Genomic DNA, 24,165 nt, shown 5'->3' on the forward strand with positions numbered 1-24,165 from the left:
ATTTTATCCGTTCACATATAGTTATTCATGATTTTTGAATGTTGTATATTTTAATGATATGTAAAAAGTCAAGAGCTATATTTAGGTGGGAGGGGGAATGAGACCAAAATATAAAAAAAAATGGTCTCAGCTTGTCACATGACTTTTTCAACATGTCGACTGACTTGTCGTTTGGTAAGTGCCCATGCGGCTATATGTTTTGTTGTTTCTTAACAACACTCATTCATTCCATTGTTTATGGTGAATAAATTTAACATATTTGTGTGGTTTCAGGTTCGGTTCCTCCTTTTTATAGGGAGGTATATAACATAGTATGTCCAAACCAAGAACAAGTTGATAGAGATCTTTTCCTTCAACTACTTGTGCGATCCAGTTTACCAAAGCCCGTTATCATGCAGGTTGGTATGTGTGTTGTCGGCAGTTATTTTAACTATACGTTGCGGTGGTTAGTGTTTGAATAGGAATTTAGTATTTGTTTGCATTATGCTTAACTGAAACTTACAGGGACCGTTATATACTTGACGCCGAAAGTGGGCGTTATTTATGTAGTTATTTCCCTTGATATTGTGCATACAGTATTGCTTGTGATAGCAAGAAAACACGATAACAGTTTGTAGTTGAGTAGGAATAACGATAAATTTCATATCAGAATAATTTGACTGATGTATATTTTTGAGAGTTATCACTAGAAATATTTTTTTTTCTGCCATTAAATTCATTTTTAACATGTGATGCTGATAGGTAGGGGAAGGGGAGGAGAGTTCCCCTTGAATGTGTCTTATCTGTGTTCTACTTTCGTGTATCATAAACAATCTTAGATTTTTTTGTAGGCCAGTAAGCATGGCTTTGATATTTTAGTTTTTTGTTTAGAGTTTCACCAAACTGCAGATTTATAATACCTACATTTCACAATATAGCTATGAAATAAAGATAAACTGAAAATAATAATTATCATAAACATGTGATTTGTATAGCGTGTGATGATATTTGTGAAGGAGCATGCTCTCACTACTTAAGACAAGAACAAGACATGGATAGCATATGAAGAATAGAAGGATAAACAATAAACTGATGTGTAATAAAAGACATACATATTAGAAGGCACAGAGAGGAATTGTGTAACAAGCAGTAAAGATTGAGAGTGAGTTACCTGAATCTGCAGAGGGAGATGAGCAGGTGGACTAGCCAAAAGACCAAGAAAAGTGAGAGGAAGGGTTAGAAGATGGACTAGCATTAAGTGGAGTGTTGTTAAGAATAATTCTCTTCATGGAAGAGATGTGTTTTTAGTGCACATTTAAAGGATCCAACAGTGGTTAGGTGGCTAATATAGAAGGGGAGAGTGTTCCGCTGTTTTTTTGCACACCAACTAACAATCCTATGACCATATATTATCGTTCTGGTGTCAGGAATGGTTAGATGAAAAAAGGAATTGTCTGACTAGGGTTTTTATTTTGCTTTTCCAATTATTTGCTCAGAGCGCTTTAAGGAGTGATAGACCTATCCACATAAATGGAATCACTAACATTATGCACCCATAGTTGCATGTAATAAACATGCTCACACAGACATACCTACTCATACACAAGGTAAATACAGACACACGTTATGCACGCTTATGATCAGAACAGGGTCACAGTGAAGTCTCTAGGGGAAGGGTTCAGAGAACTAGGCAAACATTACCAAATGGATCATCTTTATTATGAATATGTTAGATATACAGCTTTGGTTTTATTAGTGCAAGTGTATTACTATGTGTTGATTGATGTTTTCATTTGGGAAACTGCTTGTCCTTCTCTGGCAGGTATTTTAAAGCTGCACCTTATCCTTTGTCTGGTCACAGATCTGGGATGCTGTGGATACAAATGGTGGCATGATGACAAGAACAGGCCTGTACAAAGCTCTAGCACTTACAGCCCTAGCCCAGCAAGGAAAACCTGTCAATGAGAAGCTGCTAGAGACTTTTTCTGGGCAAGGTCTGTTTTTATTTGTAGTTTACCTGATAGGGCTGCATTTTTATTTCCTGTATATGAAGACTATAAATAATGAGATACATTCTAGAAATCATTTTAGTTACATGAGTTTGCACACCTTTAATAAAAGATAGATCACTAATTCCCTGTGTTTGGTGCTCATGGCAAAAATTGGATGACATCACAAAAGCTGTTATTTGAGATTTGGAGGGATTACCTACATAGAGCGAGCTTTAGGTTCATGGTTTTAGGGGTTAAGGTCATGACATGATTTCCATAACTATCCCCCCCCTTCACATCTGTCATGATTGCAGTAGTGGTGAAGCTATGATGCCTCTGTGCAAATGTAGTTTATTGCAGTAAAAAAAATTGTCTTGATTTTAAAATTCTCTCACCATATAAAAATCTTATATATGTCTTCTTTACATTTAGAAAATAGTATAAATATTTAACATAGTCTGAGTAGACATAATCTGTTGTCATTATTTTATTGTAGATTATGATTCTTTGGATATTTACAGCAGTTATAACTTTATTCAAGAGAAATTTCTTAATAGAGGATTTACATTTTTGTAGCATTTGGACTTTATAATTATTTTTTCCTGTGCTTTCGTGTTTCAGAATTGCCAAAGCCAAACTTAGGAGATTTGACTGAAATGAAATCAGAAAGTGTAAAGATGAGACGAGAACGGACACCAAATGTTTTAGGTTACAGCTATTTAGACTTGTGCAGTATTGACACTGTCAAAGTGGAACTAGTACCAGAAAAGAAGGGCTTAATTCTGAAGCATGTGGAGTATGAGGTCACAAGTCAGGTGAGCACTGAGTTTTATGTCAACCTTACATTTCTTTTCTTGGGGTGTTTTGCCAGCTTCTTTGATTATCCTGACAACAGCTTTTCCTGTTTTATTTTCATGACATTCTGTGAAGTATACTGATTTGCAAGAAATGAGAAGAAGGAGACTGTTCAGCCAAACTGTCCAAAATTAACCATGCTTATAATTTACCATATGGATTTTCCTTTAAATATTTTAATATACTGCTGTGAAGAATAGTGTACTCTAAATAAATATTTACAGCATTAGGTTTCTTGGGTTATGCACTATTTGCGCAAAGACCTGGACTGCGATCCTACCCAGGGAGTAGCACTGCTGATATCAACAGAGGCAACAAAGGCACTGATGGCCTGGGAACCAGTCTCACCATGGCTCATAACAAGATTCAATGCTAAAGGAAGGAAGATCACCATCATCCAATTCTATGCACTAACTAATGCAGCAGATGAAAAGGAAAAGGAAGACTTCTACAGTTCCCTGCTTCTCTGCTTGACTGCACACCAAGAAGAGATCTGAAGACTCTTATGGGAGACCTAAATGCCAAAGTGGGAGATGATAACATCAGTAGGGAACTCATCATGGGAAAACATGGTGTTGGCACCTGCAATGAAAAGGGGGAGCTCTTAACCAACTTCTGTGCTGTCAATGACCACGTCATAGGTGGCACTGTGTTCCCACACAAGAATATACACAAGACAACTTGGACTTCCCCTGATGGCTGGATGGAAAACCAGATTGACCATATAACAGTTGCTCGAGAGTGGAGGAGTCTTCAAGATGTCCCAGTGGGAAGAGGTGCAGATGTTGGTTCACACGACCAGCTCCTGATGCCAGTCTTCATGATTAAGCTGAAGTCCTTCATTAATCCAGCAGGCAGACCACACCACAAATTCAATACTCAATACCTCAAGAACAAGGAAATGACGGAAATTTATAACTGTGAAGTCAAGAATAAGTATGAGGCCCTCTCAGGGCTGACAGAATAATCTGTGGAAGAAAACTCAAGAGGATTTGGAAGAGAACCTGTACAGATGCTCGAGGGAGGGGAAAGAAAACAAGGAAGGGATGACTCCAGAGACTGGACAAAGACTGAATCAAGAAAGAGACTGAAACAGAAGTTCAACCAGTGTCAAGACCAGCAAGAGAAGGAAAGTCTTAGATCTGAAGATTGGGAAGCCAACTGCCAAGTGAAGAGGTCTGTCAGGGAGGACAAGAGATGCTTCATCCATGAACTGTCAGAGGAAGCAGAGACAGCAGCTATACAAGGAAACATGAAGCGACTATACAAAATAATACAAAAGATGGAAAGACCATAACAAACGATGCAAGACAAAGAGATCGTTGGGTGGAATACTTCGAAGAGATCCTAAACCGACCTTAACCACCATCTTTACCACCAGCAACTGAACAACTTTACATCAACACCAGCTCTCCACTTAGAAATCATCAAAAGCATGAAAAAGTGGTAAAGCAGCAGGCCCTGATGGCATACCCCCAGAAGTACTAAAGGCAGACCCAGAAATAACATCAAAAATTTTACAGCCCCTCCTACACAAGATCTGGGAACAAGAGCTAGGACCAACAGACTGGAAACTAGGCCACCTGGTCAAGTTACCAAAGAAGGCACAAACAGTGCAACAACTGGTGGGGGATCATGTTGCTGTCCATCACTGGCAAAGTCCTGACAAGGGTAATTCTAGAGAGACTGAAGAAGGCACTAAACAAGAGACTGAGACCAGAACAAGCAGAGTTTCGCCAGGATATGTCATGCGCTGACCACATTACCACCCTCCATATCATCATTGAGCAGTTTATTGAGTGGCAGTCCTCCCTCTATATAACTTGTGTTTTTTGAGAAGGCATTTAACAATGTAGACAAGGACATCATCTGGAGGCTGATGATCCACTATGGCAGTTCACCTAAGATCATAAACATTATCCAGAGGTTGTACGAAGACTTGTCCTGCCAAGTTATCTACAATGGCAAACTCACTGAACCTTTTGTAATGAAGTCCGGCATAAGACAGTGTTGCATATTATCACCAACAATCTTCCTGATGGTCATAGACTGGATTATGCGCAAGACGGCCCAAGACAACAACACCGGTATTCAGTGGACCTTGACCAAACAGCTAGAGGACCTGGGCTTTGCAGATGACATTAGTCTCCTATCTCATCGGCAACAACATGCACAAACCAAACCGAGGAAGCTAGAAGAGGAAGCAGAGAATTCTGAGTTAAAGGTCAACAGAAAGTAGACTGAAGTGATGAGAATCAACCACAAGCAGGAACTTCCAATCCAGCTTCAAGGGGAGAACATCCTGGAAACAGATTGCTTTGTGCTTTGGGGGAACATTGTCAACAAGGACAGGGGAGTGGACAATTACATCAAAAGCCACATCAACAAGGCTAGGCATGCTTTCAACAGCCTTTGCCCCATCTGGAGCTCCCAAGCATTATCCCTCCACGGTAAGACCTGCATCTTCAACACTGATGTGAAAGCTGTCTGTTGTATGGTTCTGAAACCTGGAGTGTGACAAACACCATTAACAGCAAGCTCCAGGCCTTTACCAACCAATGCCTCCGCCATATTCTGGGAATAAGATGGCCCAAAAAGATATCCAACAGAAGCCTGTGAAAAAGAACCAACCAGAATGTCACTAGCCAAGACATCAAAAAGCGCAAATGGGGCTGGATAAGACACACCCTGCGCAAACCAGCTGACACCATTGCCAAGCAGGCTCTTGACTGGAACCCTCAGTGGAAGAGGAGGGTTGAGAGACCAAAGTAGACTTAAAAAAGAATAGTAGAGAGCGAGGCAAAGGACTTTGGAACCACATGGGCCCAACTGAGGGGTGCTGCCCAAAATTGGTCCACTGGCGACGTGTTATTGCAGCCCAGTGCTCCTTGAGGAGTATCAAGAACAAACTAAACTAACTAAATAAATATTAATAACGGAAAAATTGCAAGAAATGTGGCTTTTACATGTTTATAGGATATGGTAAGCAGTGATTATTTGCAAATGAGGAATATAGTTCAGTGTTCATTGGCTAGTATATGCACTTGTGAAATCATTAGATTGGGAAGCACACCATTAACTGTACCTACATGTGACTAAAGTTGTCATGTAATTTTTGGTCTCTGCACTTTGATGCAATGGCAGTCAGAAGCAGATAGTCAAATGGATAGAATATTGGCGTTCAAACCCAGAGCTACACTGGTTCAATACCCATCTGGTGCAGCAAACTTCCCCCAGCCGCTCCAGCTGTGAAAAATGAGGATCTGACTCTGTAGGGGGTTGGGGAAAGGTAAAGCAGTGAGAGGGAGGGGAAATGGGCACTGCTTTAACAAAAAAATCTGGCATCAAGAAAAGTATGGTCTCTGATATCTCTCCCCAGTGGCCTTTACCGTTTATCTTAGAATTATGTGGTAGATCACCAATTCCTAGTAAGTTAAAATATATGTATAGGGTAAAGCTTCTTGGTCGTCCTAGGCCATTGAGTCACAGAGTGAAAATGTGCAGCATCTGTAACTTGTTATGAGAAAGAACACATTCAACAAATCTTTGCAAGAAAGGCTGTACATTGTTTGAAAGCTTAAATATTTATGCTTGAATTTCAGACTTTGATACAGTCAAAATACTTTCTTTAAGAATAAAATTATTAAGTTTTTACAAAATGCCTGTGCTGCTTATATTCCTGATTAAAAACAATCAGGTTGAATTAATACAGGGAAAACAATGCTGTAATAACAGTAGTAGCAGTAGATACTATTATTAGCATCAGTGATATTTGTTTTGGTTGTTGTAGTTAATAGACACAAAGTTGTTTTTTTTCACCTAGAGGTTCAAGTCTACAGTTCTTCGTCGTTACAGTGACTTTTTTGCCTTACATGAGTTGATAATGACACGCTTTCCATATCGTATCCTGCCTCGATTGCCACCAAAGAAAATGATGGGAGGTAATTTTATGGTTTGATCTCTTGCTTCCTCTGTCATCCTTCTTGAAACATTGCATTTTATTGTCTTTAACATTTTTGTTCAGATGGGTACATTTTTTTATTGTTACAATATAATTTTACCAGACATGAAGAAGAAATATAATTTCTGAAGGTATTAATTTCAGCAGTTTAGAAAGCTTTGAAATTTCTGTTAATCTGTCAAATGCAGCTAACAGAGAGTTTATTGAGCAAAGGAAGAAGTGTCTAAAACGCTACATCAACATTTTGGCTAGACATCCACAGATGCATGATGACAAGCTGATAAAGTATTTTCTGACCTTTACAGGAAATGTAAGCTTTATTTATTTTGTTTCTAGTTAATGTAGCATGAATAACATCAAGCAGCATCTAATAGACAAGATATTTGTGTTCCTAGTAATAGTAGCAAACATCACTTTATTTTGTGAGACATCATTTTCAAGTAAAGATCCTACATATTCTGTATAAAATCCACACCTTACATTAATATTTTTAGGTTTTAACAGAGTCTTAATGTTTTACAGAAGTGTAATGTTTTTATGTGTACTTATAGTTCTGCTAATGTTTTGTATCTTATTCACAGCACCATAGAATAAACAGAACTATAGAATCGTCATTTGAAATGCCTTGCTCCAGACACTTTACACAAGATATTCTTGTTTGTTTTTGTGAATATTACAGGACATGCAGCACAAAATTAAGGAACAATTTCGTGGCATTCCAGATGAGTTCATGACCAGTAATATGGCTAGTAAAGCAAAAGTGAGTGACAGTTCTGTCTTAGCTGGTTTTTTCCCCTATTACTTTGATTTTTTGTAAAAACCTCTTTAACTCAAAAGCGACAATAAATATACACCAGTGTCTTCTTTATTAGAGATCGTTAAATAGCATGCCTTTGGTATTTTTTTACATACTGGATTATATATAGCATTTTTTTTTACTAAATTGCAATACTCGAGCTTAATGCATTCTTATTTTAATTACTTCTGCATGTTTACTAATCATTTTGTTTATTACTGGTAATCTGGGTGTATTTATAATTTTCATTTCAAGTTACAACTGTATAAAACTTGTCTGATATTAAAATAGTAAGAATTTATCTTAAGAAAGCTGTATATACAAGCATAAACTTTCACTAGCCATGAATTTGCTCCCCACCCTCCCTGGGAAGGGTGCCTTCCTGCTTTCCTCCACCTACTCTATGGTTTTGGAGCTTATTTACACTACCATAGAACAGACAGCATTATAAAATATTTGTTCAAAGGGCCTTTTTTCAAACAGAAACCTTGGAAGATTGAAAGCCATGAATGCTTCTGGCTGTATTTCCGAATTTTACCATTTTCAACCCAAATTCTCCTTCCTTGCTCTGTTCAAAAATGGTATTTTTTGCTTTAGGATCTTGTGCCCATGGACACACAGACACAGCTCTCAAACAGCAAGGATCATGTCCGCATGTTGTATGATAATGTATCTAAAATGAAGGAAATAGCAGAACACATGGTGGTTCGGTCCACAGGTTTTGCTACTGACATGCTTACCTTTGGGCGTCAGCTGAGGTACGTGGCTCTTTGGGTATAGTTTCTGTTGCATTATTTAGTGTTTATTTATACTCTTATTTATGCATGTGTGTGTGTGTTCTTGATAATTATGGTCAGAATTTTTTAAAATGAGGATATGAAATGCATGTTTATTATTTCATCATCTTAGTGTGGGTCATCTCTGCATTTGCTTTTAGACATTTTCTCTCCCTCCCTATTCCAATTTTCTCCTTTTCCTGTCTTTTGCAAATCTGTCCATATTGTCCTCTAAAGAAGGTATGTTGCAGTCACCTATATTAAGGTGACCAGACATCCCGCATTAGGCGGGACAGTCCCGCTTTTGACCTCATGTCCCGCCTGCTCATCGGGCAGGACACCCAATGTCCCGCTTTCTGGCCTTCTGGCAAGTCCATCAAATGCCCCGGTTGTCTTTAAAAATCTGAATACTGTACTCTGATTCGCATCCGGCAAAGTCAGAGGAAAGGCGTCCCACAGCGCCCCCCCCCCCCCCACTTTTTTTCGGTGTTCTTTGATGGTGACGACACCATCATCGGCACGTGTCCCGCTTTTGCCCTCGAAACGTCTGGTCACCTTACCTATATTAAAGTAAAATAGTGGTATGTGAAACTGCATAGTGAAAAATCATTGTTCCGTTTTTCAGCTACATGAGTGTTGATGCCACTCCTCTGACAGCATGGGCAACAGGTACCAATGACACATGGCATCCATTGCAGAAGGGCTTTCGGCGACTTGCTGTGGAGTATGCAACAATTTCAGACAAAGCTACGCAGGAGGTGTAGTAAACAAATAAATGAAATTTTTCTATAATAAGATTAGACTTTTAGTAAAATAAATTTGTAAACAGCTGTGATTCACCACCACATTAGAGTAACTCTGCTAGTATGTTATTGACCCCTGGAGACTTCCCAACTATCGTATTGTGGATAGCCTCTTCAATCTCCTCCCATAAGACCTGAAGGATCTTCAGGTTTCTTTTCCTTGGCCAGATCATCTTTAAGGGTGTCTGGATCTGACATCATCTGGATGTTGTATAGGTCAGAGTAATACTTTGTCCATTGATTTAGTACAGACTCCTCTGTCAGTGCTGTCTTCAATGACAGATGCCTTTTGCCTGGTAAAATGACTGTGGCCACTGTTGATATCTACTCTTGGATATGCCCTTGTCTTTGGCTTGTTGATGCTCAGTTTGAAGCATCTTGGCAGTAGGATAAAATGGATCTGGTTGTGGGTCAACTTATCTGGACTTGCTAGGTTGCCAGCCTGGACATTGACTTTTGAGGATGCAAGGTATCAGCTTGGGTTAGCCTGTTGCTTTGAGTGAATTCAAGCAGCTGAAGACCACTGTCATTGGTCTCACCGATGCCGCCTGTGTGAATTGCGCATAGGTATCTAGACCCACCTTTACATAGTAATCCATGATCATAGAGAGGGTATCTTAGGCACTTTTTGGACCACATGTAGTTATTCTTAGCACATTTCCACATCTGCATCACTGTGTGCAGGTGTATGAACACCTGAATGATAGTCATATTATGGGGTCTGGCAGTGATACAAATGGAGATAGTATGCATGAGATATGGGAGCTCCAGCCACCTCTTTGTGGACCAGAAACCCCACACCATCTTCATTCTTGGAGTCCTTTCCGCTGAACCATAGTTTGTAACTGCCTCTCCTTACCAAGGCCACTGCACTTTTGCCAGTTCCACAACATCCCATCTAAAGCTCTTGAGCTCATGGGTGAGATTGTGCATTTTGCCACTGGTGGAGCATACAAACTTTCCACTTGTCAGTGGGTTTCTCCTTACATACCATAATGTGGGTTGAACTGCTGCCTGAGGGCTGGTTCTCAAGTGTTGTGGCAGGGTTCATGAAAGGTATTGTTGCAAGGTCGGGAAGATCTATGACAGGATCATCGACTCCAGTAACACCCTTATCTCAATCTCTTTCAACCCCTTGAAGGGAGACGAAAGGGTGCATGGTTGTTTTTATACTGGGCTGCAGCTTGGTATTTATCTCACCTTTGGCAGTCTTCAACTGCACCTTGTGATCATTCAAATTCACACATGCACACACTCATATCTATATATTAATAAAAAAAAATGAATGGGCAACACACACACAGAGTAGAAAAAACCAGAATACACAAAAACCATTGAGAGCCCTGTGAAACATCTAGAGAGGAATATTGGAGCCAAGATCATAACCCATTATCCCTGGTTCGCACTGTTATGGTGACAGGCACTTAAGCTACCAGCTGCCAGCAAAATGTGCAGATGTGCATAAACTTTTCTCCAAAATTAAAACGTGAACATAATAATTAGATTTTTTATGTGAACAAGACTTCATTCTGTGAAAAAAAATGATGGGAGAATTGGTATATGGAATCATTAGAAAAAAAGGGATTATATGCACTAAGAAATAACAGCAAACAGATGTGTTCTGTGCAGTAAGGGTGTGGAGATATTAGGCTTTAAAGTTTAAAGACAAACTGCATTCATCAAAATCTCGTAAGACTGATTGACATTCTGGAAGGGATAGTACTGTTATACAGTGCTAAAAGTTAAATGCAAAGAGAATATAATGAAAAGATGCATTATTTGGTCACTACAATTATGACTATTTCTTTTATGTTAACATTTTCTTGTTCACAGGCAATTGACTTAGAAGATGGTGTGGTTGAGAAGCTTTCTCTGTTTTTGGATATATTGACTGGCTACAGGGTGAGTTTAGTCTTTTATGATGAAAGAAATTTCTCTAAGGATCTATACTAGTTCTAAGTATTAGTTCAAGGCTTGTCATATTCCACCATTTTTGGATTTCCATCCCAACTTTTTTTTTTTGCCCGAAAAAACAATGAAAGGTGGGATCTCATGAGCAAGGTTTGAAGCTTCATTGACTGAGCAAGGGTGTTTTACTCTTTCACCATCTCTTCACCCCACACGAGACCAAGATCAATGAACAGAATACTCAGGAGTTGACATAAAGGAGTTTACTGGTGGTGGGTTAGGGTGGGGAGGAGATGGAGCCTCTCCCTTTAGTTAAACAAAAATTAGGGTATTTGAGACAGCCACCATGTCTTGCAGCAATGCGTGTTGTTTAAAGTAAAGAAAGTTGAATAACATTATGGTAAGAGTAATTTCATCTTCTTTGATATGTAAAAAAAAAACCTAGACAATTTCCATAATCCTACACTTTAAAAAAACAACCCACAAATACAACAGAGGCTAAGATGTGTGCTAAATCATTTGCCCACCACAGCTCAATGAAAGTGAAAAAATTTCATGCTGAGTTTCAGAAATGGCTTTGTAAAAAAAAGAATAGAATGAGACCTGACCAAAAATTTATATGCAGGCAAATTTACTTTTAGATACAGTCAGACCTCGATAAGTCGACCTTCCCTAAGTTGAAAACCTCCCTATATCGAATTATTTGTTAGTTCCCGGCCAAATACCTGCACCTTATTACGCCATTTTCCCTAACTCGAAAACTCCGTAAGTCGAATTTTTTTCGGGTCCCTTTGAGTTCGACTTATCGAAAGTCCGACTGTACCAATTTAAGACTGCTGGAGGAGATTGGCATGAAAGAAGGAAGATGTCATTTTAGTTTTTTTGAGATTTTGATTAATCTTATTTTACAATTGATTTTTGTTGTCTTAATGCTTTATGTAAATCTGTCATATTTGAGATGTGCATTTGTGGTGTCCTGATCCTTGCCAACATGATTTTCTCCTTTTTTTTTTAGGTTTGACCATTACAAGCCCTATTTAATAATTTTTCAGGATAAAAATTAGTTTATGATAACATGTCAGTCTTGCTTCAAATATCAAAATATTAGTATTCCTGACAGTGTAAAAACTCATCTGAACAATTTTTTTATGTTTTATGTTTCTCAGGATCTTTGTGAACGCCATGAAAAAGGCGTTCTCAGTGAACATCAGCGAGCCATCCAGAAGATGGGACAGTACAAGAAAAAAAAGATGTCTGCCACTGTTCAGAGTTCAAATGAGGTAAACTCTGCTAATTCAGAAGTGATGCTTATTTCAAGGCTAGGCCTTGTCAGGATGGATTGTGTTACAAGCTGACACATATAAAATATGCACTATCTATACAAGTGGGTGTTACAGGAAAAGTAGGGTGGAAATGGTTTGTCCAGTATTTAGATTGAGCGATGAAGCGTACGTCCCATGCGCCTATGTCGTCGTCAGTGACACGTTGCGGGTCCTAAATCTGTGGTGCCAACATCTCCAAGAAACTGAGTTTTTGCTGTTGAAGAACTTTATAGTTTATACAAGCGCGTCCGCTTGTATTTCACTTAGGCAAATCAGCGACACACACTGAGGCTACTTTAGCTGTGACTCCTGCTACTTCAACAGCACACGTGGTTCACATTAACTGACTAATGGCGACACACGCCTGACACAGCAATTAAGTTACTGGTGACACGCGCCCACAAATAGCTTCCGCAACTCTCTGATGTCTCACTTCAAGTACAATTTGTGACTGCGACTCCCCCTAACACTCACTCTCTTTCAGGGCATAGACTGTACAAAAACACCAAGCCTCTTCTAGTTACACATGCGCTGTCTCGCACCGAACATTCCAGGTACCAAGCTTGCATCAGTCACACTCGCTCATGCACTTGAAAGGTGTAGGGGCTGTACTCAAAGCTGTGCGGCTGTCACCGTCAGGTCAGCTGGGGTCAGATACCGCATCAAAACTCTGCCAATGCCAAGCAACCCCTCGCACAGACCACTACCACATTTAATTCGCAACAGTGGATACTAATGGGTAAATGGACAGGCTGGCTGTGACTTGTGTTGATGGTTAAAGACCAAATCATAAGTAACAGCACGTTGCACGCTAAAGACCCTGTCATAGCACTAAATAACACCTGAAATGGTTTTCAAGAAATAGAAATGTAACAGCTCACCTGTTCAGAAGCCAATGTGACCAAAGTACAGAGACTGACGTCAGCTTGGTCTGAAAGCTAGTCATTTTGTGTTATAAATGAGTTTCAGTTATAGCAAGAGTTTCAGAAAATGTCAGCTGTCAAAAGTGCAAGTGTTGGGAACATTATTGTCCTGTTGCTGTATGCAGATGACTTCATCTTTATCTCCAGCTAAAGCCTATATTTTGTGCTTTACATCTGCTATTGTACCTAAACTACCCCACAATCAGTCATGCACAATTGGCACAATACATTAGAGTGTTATGTGAAGTAAAAAAGATGCTGTAAAAGAATAGTGAAGTTTCTCAGTAAAATCTGATGTTTGTATTCAAGTGGTTGCCACGTGTTGGACAGAGAAGGTTATCTGTTTGCACTCTAATCCCCTTCTTCCTGTCTCCCACTTCTTGTTCCTAATTGCCCCCAGTGAAACATAGGGCCTCACCGTCTCCCAATGGTCAGGTTATATTTGTTTGTGAATTTTTAGCTCAGCAGCAACTTTATTGTAATCTTTATTTGATCTATTTGATCCATTACAAGATGCATTCCTGGTGGTTGCAAAGTCAATGCACAGCAGATTTTGACATCACTGATACCTATAAGTCATGAAGACAGTAGGGGGAACAAAGGAATGTCCAAAGTGCAGACATACTGAACCTACAGCAGTGCACTTATTACATGTGCATCAAATCTATTTTGCAGTATATCAGTTACTGATTTGAATGAGCTTGAATCCAGTGAAGTGGGATATCCAATATTGAGAATAAAATAACAGAAGAGTTACTAATTCAGGGGCTGAGGAAACATCTGAAGTCATTCTCAATACTGTTTTAAGTCATGTGGTATGTGAAGCTGTCACTCCATGACCTTATATATGTTCACTACCAAAGAAGAACTTTGTGGCAGCATCTAATCATATGCCACCTTTTGCACAGCAACTAAAGCAAAATCAGCAGTTGGTGAGTCAGTCTGTTTGCTCATTAAGGTAGCCTTGGTTTCTCGAACTGTGTTTCAGAAATATTCTGTACCTTAAAATACCTTGTTTAAGGGCTTTGATTTTTGTCATTAAAACTGTTACTATATAGTGGAGGACAAAAGATTGTCTGATAAAGTGATGCTGCACTGCTTTCCCCACACTTAAATAATATTTTGCCAGAAGGATGCATGCATACTATGCAAGCAGATATTTCATAAACAACTATGTATAAGACACTACAATTTATAGAGCATATATATTTTCCCAATGCAAACCATCCAGCATGGTCTTTAAGTTTCTGTTGTTTTTGTTTTATGGTTTTGCCCCTACTATCTTTCCAAATGACCTTAGCAACCAAGTGGGTCTGTTTGCTCTGCACATGCTAATCTACTTTCTGTCCCCATATAAAGATCTTCAAAAGTTTGGAAGTTGCTGTTGAAAATTCTTTTGTTTTTCTACTGAATTGTGTCTACATTTCTTGTTTGATGTTATACACTCTTGAAACATGTTATCATTATCATTTTTTTTTTAATAGGATGTTTGAAATTTTTTTCCAAATAACAGATGAAAACTAATTCAGACTTACCTCTACTTTACTAAGAAAATAAATATTTGGCTATTTTATGTGCTGCATAGTAATGAATAAAGGCTTCCTTATTAATATAACATTCTTCTTGTTCCTAATCCCTCCCAGTGGAGCATAGGGCAGCAACTACACCACGCCATCAGACCTTATTCTGGGCGTCCCTTTCCATTTGGGACCATGTCATGCCAGCTTGTAATTTCGTATAGTCTCTTTGTGTTATTTTTCCTAGCTGCTTGTTCTGCCTCTTCTACCATTCTGTGTGCGAACTGTCTCTTGTCGCCTCTTGCACTCTTCTTCACTTCTCGGTTTATCTCCCAGTACTTTGCTCTGAGCTCTTCTTTTTCCTGCTGGTCTTGACATTGGTTAATCTGCTTCAGCTCTTTCCTTTCCTATCTATTGCCAGGTCTCTAAAGTCAGCCATTCTTTGTGCTGTTTTTCTTTCTTTCCCAGAACGCGTGTGCAGGCATTCTTCCATGTCTCTTGCAATCCTGTCCTTGGCCACTGTTTCTTTCAGGAGTCCTTCCAGTGCCACAAACTTGTTTTTAACTTCGCAGTTGAACTCTTCTTGCTTTCTGCGGTCTCTAAGGAACTGCACATTGAATTTGTGGTGCTGTCTGTCTGATGAGTCACAGAAAGACCTCAGCTTTGTCTTTATAGTTGCCACAAGCAGGTGGTGGTCTGTGGCTGTATCTGCAGATAAGTCTCCCCTGAGGAAAGTCTGGTCTGGCAGCTGCCATTCCACCTTGTCTCGCACAGGCCGAGGAGCTTGATGTCATAGTTCTTCACTTCCTGTGCTACCTGAACTGATTTTCGTCTCTCATATAGGGTTCTGATGTTACAGGTCCCTATCCTGGTTTTTGCATTGGCCGTGAGAAGATGGGTCAGTGAGCTGACTTTTCAAGGGCTTTCGCCAACACATGTCATAGGCCTTTCCCAAGAGGGATCTTCCCATCCAGACTCTCGTTATGCTCGTGTTGTGTGTGTGGTTTCTGTAGCAGAAGTCTTTTTACAGGGTGTGGTTGCTAGCCCCACGCCCAGCCCTATTCCTTCTTCCGGGCTTGGGACCAGCAGGTTACCCAAGGATTTTCCAGGCGGAGTTAATATATCATTAAGATAGCTGTATTTCTAATTAAAGGGAAAGATCTCATCAAAATATAATTACATTATATAGCTTACATTCATAAAGTTTGAAACTGTGTTTGTTATTCATCATTCTAGAGTGCTGTGGAACAACTGGAACAGAGAATCTTGGAGGTAACTCTTGTAATATTTCTCTCACTTTGTTTAATCCTTACCAGAATAAACAGTCTCTTTTCAGTTAACTGATCCAGTGACTTTGCTTTGTTGTGAATAAATGTAGTTTAAAATTTATAATAATTTTATGCAAAATGTTTAATTGTAAAATGTTTTGCTTGTAAGGACTTCAGTTTTTTCAAGTTGGCATCTTTTGTCTCAGTGCTTACATTTTCAGAAAAATTATCATTCAACATCTGTAAATTTAAGCTTTCTCATCTAGTTCATTTACAACAATTGCAGCAAGAAGGTCAAATTGCCAACATGGAGAACCGCAACTACTACTCCCTGCACTGCCTTCAGATGGAGACTCAGCTGGTTTATGCACATCTGGACATCTTTTACAGCATTCTCAGCTGTATGATGGAGGTTGAAGCCCAGGCAAATGCACAGGTCAGAGTGAAAATTTTCTTTGTAATGTCTTTGAAAGGATATGAACTTTTTGTGCATATTTTAAACACTTTGGCTGGCTGTTACTTGCAAAATATTTTATAACCACTTTTCATTTACATAATAACAGCCTGGATAACAAGTATATTCTGTTGGCTTTTTTCCTTATCTATTTTTTTCTAGATGTAAAAGTAAGTAAATGTTTGCCTTTCAATTTGATCACTATACATTTCTATGGCATTCTTGTATAATTTGAAGTAATTTTTTTTCCCAGCTATCTCTTACCCATTATCTTTACTTTCGAAGCACTTTTTTTTAATGAGATATAGTACTATTGTCTGCCATTTCACAGGAATTTTCCAGGATGTTAAAAAAATTTAAGTGCACAGGCCAAATGCAACCAATTTTAGTGGACATGCAAACTTAGATTGATTCGGTGCACATGAGAATTGTTCAGTTATCCCATAGCTAGCACCAGATGACAACCAGCTATAGAGGTCTGCTGGGACTGGATGTCAGAGAGAACTGGTTAGAGAATAATTGCTAACCCCCAAACCAGATAGTGATTTATTTGCGCTCCATAATGTGAGCAGTTCAAAAGCTATTTCTAAACCTCTTGTAATAAAATGTGTTAATTTTTAATATTAGTTATGAGGTGAAGAAGATAGTTCACTTTCATCAGTACTTTAATAAATGAAACTGATGATGTGTTTCAGCTGGCAAAGACGTGGAGCTTTTTAAAACCAATTGTAGATAGCCTTACCATTCAGGATGGTCCACCATCACCTACACGTACATCCCCTGTTGGATCCCCAACAAACGACAATTACATGGGCTTCAGTACGTGAAAAAAAATGAGACAAATATTTTATATCAAAATCAGCTGATTTACTCGTGCATAAAGTGCTGCATCTTTTACATCCAATTCTTTGACAGTGATGCAATCTCCAATCAAAACCTCCAAGCAGAACGGTTATGCTAATAATGGTGCCATCATTTTTATAAAAATGATGAATGGTATCCATTTTTGGTGATTGGAAATTATCGATTTATGCATGTTTAATGGCTTTCTTTGAGCTTAAAGCCAGACTTTGATTGGATTTATGATGCGGGATCAGGAAAAAGGACATATGTTCTGGTGTGTGGAGAATTACCTCATTGAACATTTGGGATTTTTTTTTTCATGCTGTGGATGCTGTGAACTAAACCCTGAGAGCCAGACTTGTGAAACTGCTGATTTTAGGATCAAGAGAGTGTATTCCCTGTTTTGTGCATGTGTGTGCATGTGTATTCATGTGCATTGCACACACATACCATCTTGAATGAGCGAACCTGAACATATGTGTTTGAGAGAAACTATTTCCTTTCTAAAAATAAACTCATCTGTGATTAAACACCAACCAGGCTAAATGGCTAAACAATTTTAAATAAAGTATATTCTATAAAGAGCAGTATTAGATCTTGTAGTCACCAGAGTATTTGTTTATAAGTCATCCAAAAGTTTCTGAAATCTTTAGCATATTACTAATAAAATAAGACCACCAACCCAGTCCATTTACCCCTTTTTTCAAAGATTATTTCTGCAATAAGTAATCAAACTCAGAATTATTTCAGTGCATTCTTTTAACAAATGACTCCTAATATGCAAACTGAAAATACTTGTACAAAATGAAGACATTTAAATATGTATTTACAGATAGCTAGGATTGTGTTGTTTTCCATTGGGTGCTGGCTTTTTGTAAATTGTTGTCTCTTTTGATTGTAAAGTATATATACTTTGCATTTAAGCACACCTCTACATCATTTACATGGTATTAGCTTACAGTTCCATTTTTTGGCTAAGAAATGGCAATAATTTCACTGTTTATTATTGGGTAAAGGGGGTCTTTCTTCACAATGTTTCATATCACATCTCAATTTATTCCTTTATTCGCATTTGCTCCAGCACATCAGAGGAACACCACAAGCTTTGCATCGCTTAATTATAACAGTCAATAATTACCATATCAAGCATAGCTTGAAGTTAACAGGACAAGGAAATGTCTAGGAACTGGTTGTGAAAAGTTTATAATCCAATTTTGTTTCACTTACAGGAATCGGCAAAGCTCCATTTAAATCACAGGGTACGATATAGGCAAGGTATAGTGATGTAAGATGACTTTTTTAGACTGAAGTTGATTCCACATTGTACTTGGGTAGAAGCATGAGTTTCTAATTTAGTTCCAGCAATGAGTAAAAGTATCAGCTTAACAGATAAAGTTAGTCTTAGCAAAGAGTTTCCAGTTTCCCTCTTGTTATTCTTTTTTTTGGCTGTCTGTTTTAAATTTTTTACAATTTTCAGTTTCTTCATTGATGCATTTTTTGTTAAACCACTTTTATAAAAATTTGAAGTTAAAAGCAGAGCACACAAAATTCAGGTAATCCCTTTTCCCCATACCTGGCTTTGAATCAGTTTGAGTTATTCTAGTCAAGTGTGTTGATAAGTCAGATTGGAGTTTCTTGAACCAGTCACTGGACTCTGATTCGATGTTTCTAATTTCACAGAAAACTTTATATAGGGACATCTGTTCATAGTATTTATTGTTTTTGCTACAAAGGAAAATTTGTTTTTCCTCTGAGATGTTTTAAATGCTGCAAAACAGACTTGTCAGCTTGAAGAATATATAGTCAAGCCTGCACAAAGTTATTACCAAAAACTAAGTAATAATGTAACAGGTTTGCGTATGTGTTTGCGTGTGTGCCTTTACAATTATTTATACTCAGCATTTTATGAAACTGATGGCTGTATATAGTTCATGAACCTCAGAAAAATGCTTTATATGAAGCTGAAAAAGTTGATAACATTTTGTTGTCTTGCTGACAGTGCCTTATAAGTGCTTTGTTTCAAGTGAACATTTCTTTAATAGTTAGGAACCTTTTTAAAGCAGCCAGTACATGTTAGTTTTTCTCTAACTGTTGCACACAAGCTGAAAACACCAGCTGAAGTTGCTCTTTCGAAAACATAGTGAGGTTTGGAAATAAAAGTTCAAAGCACAGGTATCCCCTGGTTACAAGGTTTTCTTCTTTACAGATACAGCAAAGTCTTCAATTTATAAGGGTGAGTTTAAGGATTCAAAATACCCAGCTGAATATGAAGCAACTTTCTGATGCTTCACTGGCAGACACACCTACAGTTTTACCTCACTATGATGCCTCCATCCGTCCAAAATAAATTTTAAAGCGAAAATGAGCAATGCAAATGGTATATGGTTACAAGCCAAACGTTGCATTTAGTATTAGCCATTTCTGCTCTTACCTCTTGACAGCTTTTGATTGGTTAATAACCAGTGGCTGATCTCATGATCGTGTGTTATTTGCTTTGATCATGGTCCCCAGTTTAAGAAAGGGGAAAGGCAATAAAGGCTGTTGGAGACTGTTAATTATAAATAATCTTTCTAAAATATTTACTTTTTTTTACTGATTTTTTATTATTGGAAAAGATGTTGGTCTGTGGACTGAGATATACTTAAATAGTTTTCCCATTGAAAGCTGGTATATGCATCTTTGCTTTACAAGCAAATTTTGAAAAAAAAAAAAACTTTTGTAAGGCAGGGGATGCCTGTAAAATTAGGTGTTCTTTCTGAAATAATACCAATGTGCAAATTTAGTTACTTGTTTTTATTGATTTTACTTTTTTATACCTTATCTTGGATGGATATGTTACAGTTTCTGTGTGGCATGTAAACTCAATTTGAAATCTACAAGGACATCTAGTACTTCAAGAAAATAAAGTTGCTATACACTTTCTAAAACAGAACTGGTAATGAAATTTTGTGTTAATAAGGGATAGCGCAATTTGCTTACTTTAATTTGTACTAAAACCTAAAATAACTTCATGACTTTAACTAGTTATTGTAGCTTATTCTAACTTAACATTTCCAAAAGGGAATTTATTGTACAAGATAAGGTATAATCAGACAAAAGCAAAGCCTTCCCTTGAAAAGCTGAAAAAAATTCCCACTCTTCAATTTCAATACCACTATCAATATTTTCCTAACCCCACTCCCACCTTTACATCGTTCTTCCCAACACAGGAGCTAGCTTTTCTAGTACTACATAAAGAATAACCAGGATATTTTTTTAATATTGATTTATGCTAAAGAAAAAATTCTCTTTCACCTGTAATTGTAATAGGGGGACTAGCTATGTACCTTACAGAAAAGGTCTTAGGGGGAAAAAAGTTTAGTGGAAACGACAGGAGAAAAATTTGGTATGCATTTATCCCATTTTTTATGCATTTTCTTCAGTTTTTCTTGTATCAGGGCACATTACAAATATAAAATAGCAAATACAAATTAGCAAATACAAAAGAGGTGTCCAATACACATATAAGGACATCACAGATCCTGAAGGTTTCATTCCATAAGATAGAACCCAATCGCTTGAATAGTTTTTTTGTCCTTTTGTTATATATCTTGTTAAGATTGTAAAATTATTTTATCATTCATACTTGTAAAGGAAGAAAAACTGGCAATGTTGTAAAATGCCAAAAATAAAGGTTGTAGATGAAAGTGGGTGCATGCATCTGCAAATACGTTTCTCATTAAAATGCGTGCACAATCAATGCACTACTTAAAGCCCTTGCTCCAAACACCAAATAATAATTGTTTGTTGACAAATCAAACTGCTTCTATTAATTAAATGTTGATTCATGGTGACTGTACATGCAGAATGCCCTATTTTTGTATTGTTTTCTAAGTTTTAGGGAAAACATGCAAATATATTGTATCACAGCGTGTCCTGAACTGAAATTAAAAATTAATTTTCAGAAAATAACTTCAGTGTTGGAATGCTTAAAAACAGCATTTTATCAAATGGTCCAAATCAAAACAGAGTATGTTAGAGAATTTCAATTTGCTGCATTATTGTATTTTTTTTTTTAATTTGGTAATGATTCATACCTTCGGGCAAAACTGATTGCATGATAAGTAATTACTGTTTGTTCTTTATGTCAATCAGTTTGCTTCTTGTATTATTATTTCTTTTCAAAAGATTTTAGTTGTAACTATTTACATTTGCTGTTAGGTAATGTACCAGACATATCACCTTTATCAATGTTATCTCTGCTGCGCTGCTGATTTAAAAGTATTACTGCTAAGTGACAAGTTGTTAACTTCACTGTTTGTTGTTTTGTACAGATTAATTATGCATACATTTCTTTAAAATGCATCAAGGACCCTATAATAAATAATTTATATTCTGTCCATCATGCACTCTTTTGCAAAACATAATAGATTTTATGCCTCATGTATAATTAAAAAAGACACTTTAAGATATCATATAGAATAATGTTAATTTTGGCATATCATCCCATTAACCACAAAAAAACCCTGCAAAACATATGCCCTTGAGCTCAAAGTGGACCACTTTCTTTCAAAGTATTTCACAAATTTTGAAGGAATGTTTGCAGAAAACATTTCTTGCTCATACATGTCATCACTCAGAACATTAGTAACAATAAAAAAAGTAACACCCCATTGGTCAGAAAATATTTATAAACTCAACATTCCTTGATGGTCAGCACAGTTAATGACATGAAGAGCCAGATTTCTTTAATGTTTTGCAGAAGGCTACTTTTGTCTTTAAAAAAATCTTTAAAAAAAAGTTTGGAATAATACCAGCCTTTTGAACCTTCAAGAACTGTTGGCTAGTGTAAAGAGATACATGACTGCTTAGCTTGAACTCTGTCACAGGAGACACTCTTATGGAAGTCCTTGGGTAGTTGACATGAGAAGTAGGTGGCATAAATATAAAATGCAGGCAGACACAACAGACCAAGGGGAAAAGAAATATTTTAACGATATATGGATAATGATTGACTCCTTAAACCCATGCTATTGCTTAAGATCTAAAAACATATTCTATTAGGGCTAAGCAATTCTCTAAAGTGACTGCAAACTGATATGCAGTGAAAAATAAATAAACAGAAAATAACGTTCTGGTGATGGGTTTTATTTAAATTTGCTCTTTCCTTTTTCCATTGCATGTTTACTTTCATTGTGAATTAATTTTTTTTAAATAAATGAAAATTAGACAAATGCTCATAAGATTAAGTATTACACAGTTTTTAGATGAATTGGTAACTATACTGTACAAAGTTTACTATGTCTTTCCTTTCAGAGGGAAATAATTAAGCCAGTCACACACACATTCCAGCATGTTTTTAGAATGCTTCATGTATATCTCTTATATTTATGTAAAATTCCTTAAGTAATTGTATACAATTTAAAGATAGCAATAATAGATAATTATATGGTACAATCATATTCCTTACAATTTTTTCACTAGTGAAAGAAATATCTATTGGAGAATGTGGAAATCTTCCTGAACCTTATGTCTTTTTTAAGGCTTTGTCTAACACAAACCAGTGTGTGCTGTTGTTCAATCAAAATACTATGTTTGAGTAGAATGCAACTCTTGGTAGGAAGTTATTGCCAGTTGGAAAAAAAATGTTAAAGTCCTTATCACATCACTGTTACTGAACACAATTGTGTCAAATTATTTTCATTCATTTTTGTTTCCAGTTGTGTATTATTTACTTGCTAACTTTTTTGTGCTTTAATGTCATTCTAGTAACCATGTTTATATCAAAACAAGACCACTGCTGTAAGATTTAAAACCTTATTCAATCTGCTTTCAAACATGTCTTGATGTTATGCCAATAGAAAAAAGCCAGTACACATATTTTGCACTTATAAAGCATCATAAATGATCAACGATAGCTTATTAATGAAAACTATTTCATCTAATGTGAATTGTTCAGGTAGGAATATTAAAGTTTAAGTAATATATATTTAGAATCTGTACATATCACAAATCATATGTTCTTTGTTGGTCAAATTTTGAGAAGAAAAAGAAACTTGTACTGAAAAAATTCTATTCTCTTTGTGTTCTCTGTTCATGTTATTTTTTCAATTTCAAACATGTAAAATGATTTACACCTAAATCTCTTTTGCCACTACCAAGTTCAGTTTATCAAGACAAGATAATCACAATCATAATATTGTAGCTAATGATATTAAAACAATCTTTATAATGGATAAAAGATCTTAAAGCCCATAGTGACTGTAGGTGCCATAGATAGTAAGTGCTTCACTATGTCGGGAGCATGGCATGGAAAAGGAAGAGCTTAAATTATCTCTTACCGCCTTTTACTAATGATATTTCCATGCTAACATCTGTACTAATGTTTAGGATAATCTCAGATCTTCTGTACTCAAGTTGATTACATTAGCTACTTCACTACTGACCTTTAACCCTAAACAATAGTCTGCACCTTACACTCTATCTGAAGAAGTACGTAGTAATGATTAGTGTTGGTGCTGATTGTAGCTTAGACCACGCAGACTCTTTGAAATACACCTAACTCGTTTTTCCAAAACAGGTTGCCTGCCTTTTAATAATAGATCACTTTTAATAAGTGCATATAAAGGTTTATATACTATGATCGACCTGCTACAGCAGTTTCTTAAAACTGCTCATCTTGGATGCACATTTAAATTAAGATGCAGGTTACATAAACTCTGTAATGGAAAAAATGTTAGCCTTATGGATAATTATTTAGGTTTCCATATTTAAATTTAAGTCGAGTGAA

The 24,165-nt window shown here is 37.1% G+C and overlaps 1 protein-coding gene across 2 annotated transcripts; it reads left to right on the plus strand.

Annotated features, from left to right (window-relative positions):
* The first annotated feature begins 85 nt into the window (after window positions 1-85).
* On the plus strand, window positions 86-23,448 carry LOC112567793 (sorting nexin-8-like). 2 transcript variants are annotated; one of them, XM_025244631.1, is made up of 15 exons: window positions 86-174; window positions 274-398; window positions 1,841-1,973; window positions 2,592-2,785; window positions 6,649-6,766; window positions 6,975-7,096; window positions 7,466-7,546; window positions 8,180-8,340; window positions 8,984-9,116; window positions 10,995-11,063; window positions 12,236-12,349; window positions 16,068-16,103; window positions 16,386-16,535; window positions 17,249-17,372; window positions 18,626-23,448. In XM_025244631.1, exons 1-15 carry the CDS (start codon window positions 153-155, stop codon window positions 18,664-18,666), a joined length of 1,623 nt encoding a protein of 540 aa, XP_025100416.1. In that variant the 5' UTR covers window positions 86-152; the 3' UTR covers window positions 18,667-23,448. The 2 variants fall into 2 exon arrangements, with proteins under 2 accessions (XP_025100416.1, XP_025100425.1); XM_025244640.1 differs by lacking the exon at window positions 86-174 and having other exon boundaries at window positions 1,802-1,973.
* The last annotated feature ends 717 nt before the right edge of the window (window positions 23,449-24,165 follow it).

Source organism: Pomacea canaliculata, linkage group LG1, assembly GCF_003073045.1.
Source record: "Pomacea canaliculata isolate SZHN2017 linkage group LG1, ASM307304v1, whole genome shotgun sequence".
In the NCBI taxonomy this organism is placed as follows: domain Eukaryota; kingdom Metazoa; phylum Mollusca; class Gastropoda; order Architaenioglossa; family Ampullariidae; genus Pomacea; species Pomacea canaliculata.

Bases quoted from the DNA above. Each gene is read 5' to 3' on its own strand.
- LOC112567793 (XM_025244631.1), top strand. From the start codon at position 153: ATGTCGACTGACTTGTCGTTTG. The intron at 6,767-6,974 runs GTAATTTTATGG...TGTCAAATGCAG, and splicing joins ACCAAAGAAAATGATGGGAG to CTAACAGAGAGTTTATTGAG. The intron at 16,104-16,385 runs GTAACTCTTGTA...CAACAATTGCAG, and splicing joins TGGAACAGAGAATCTTGGAG to CAAGAAGGTCAAATTGCCAA.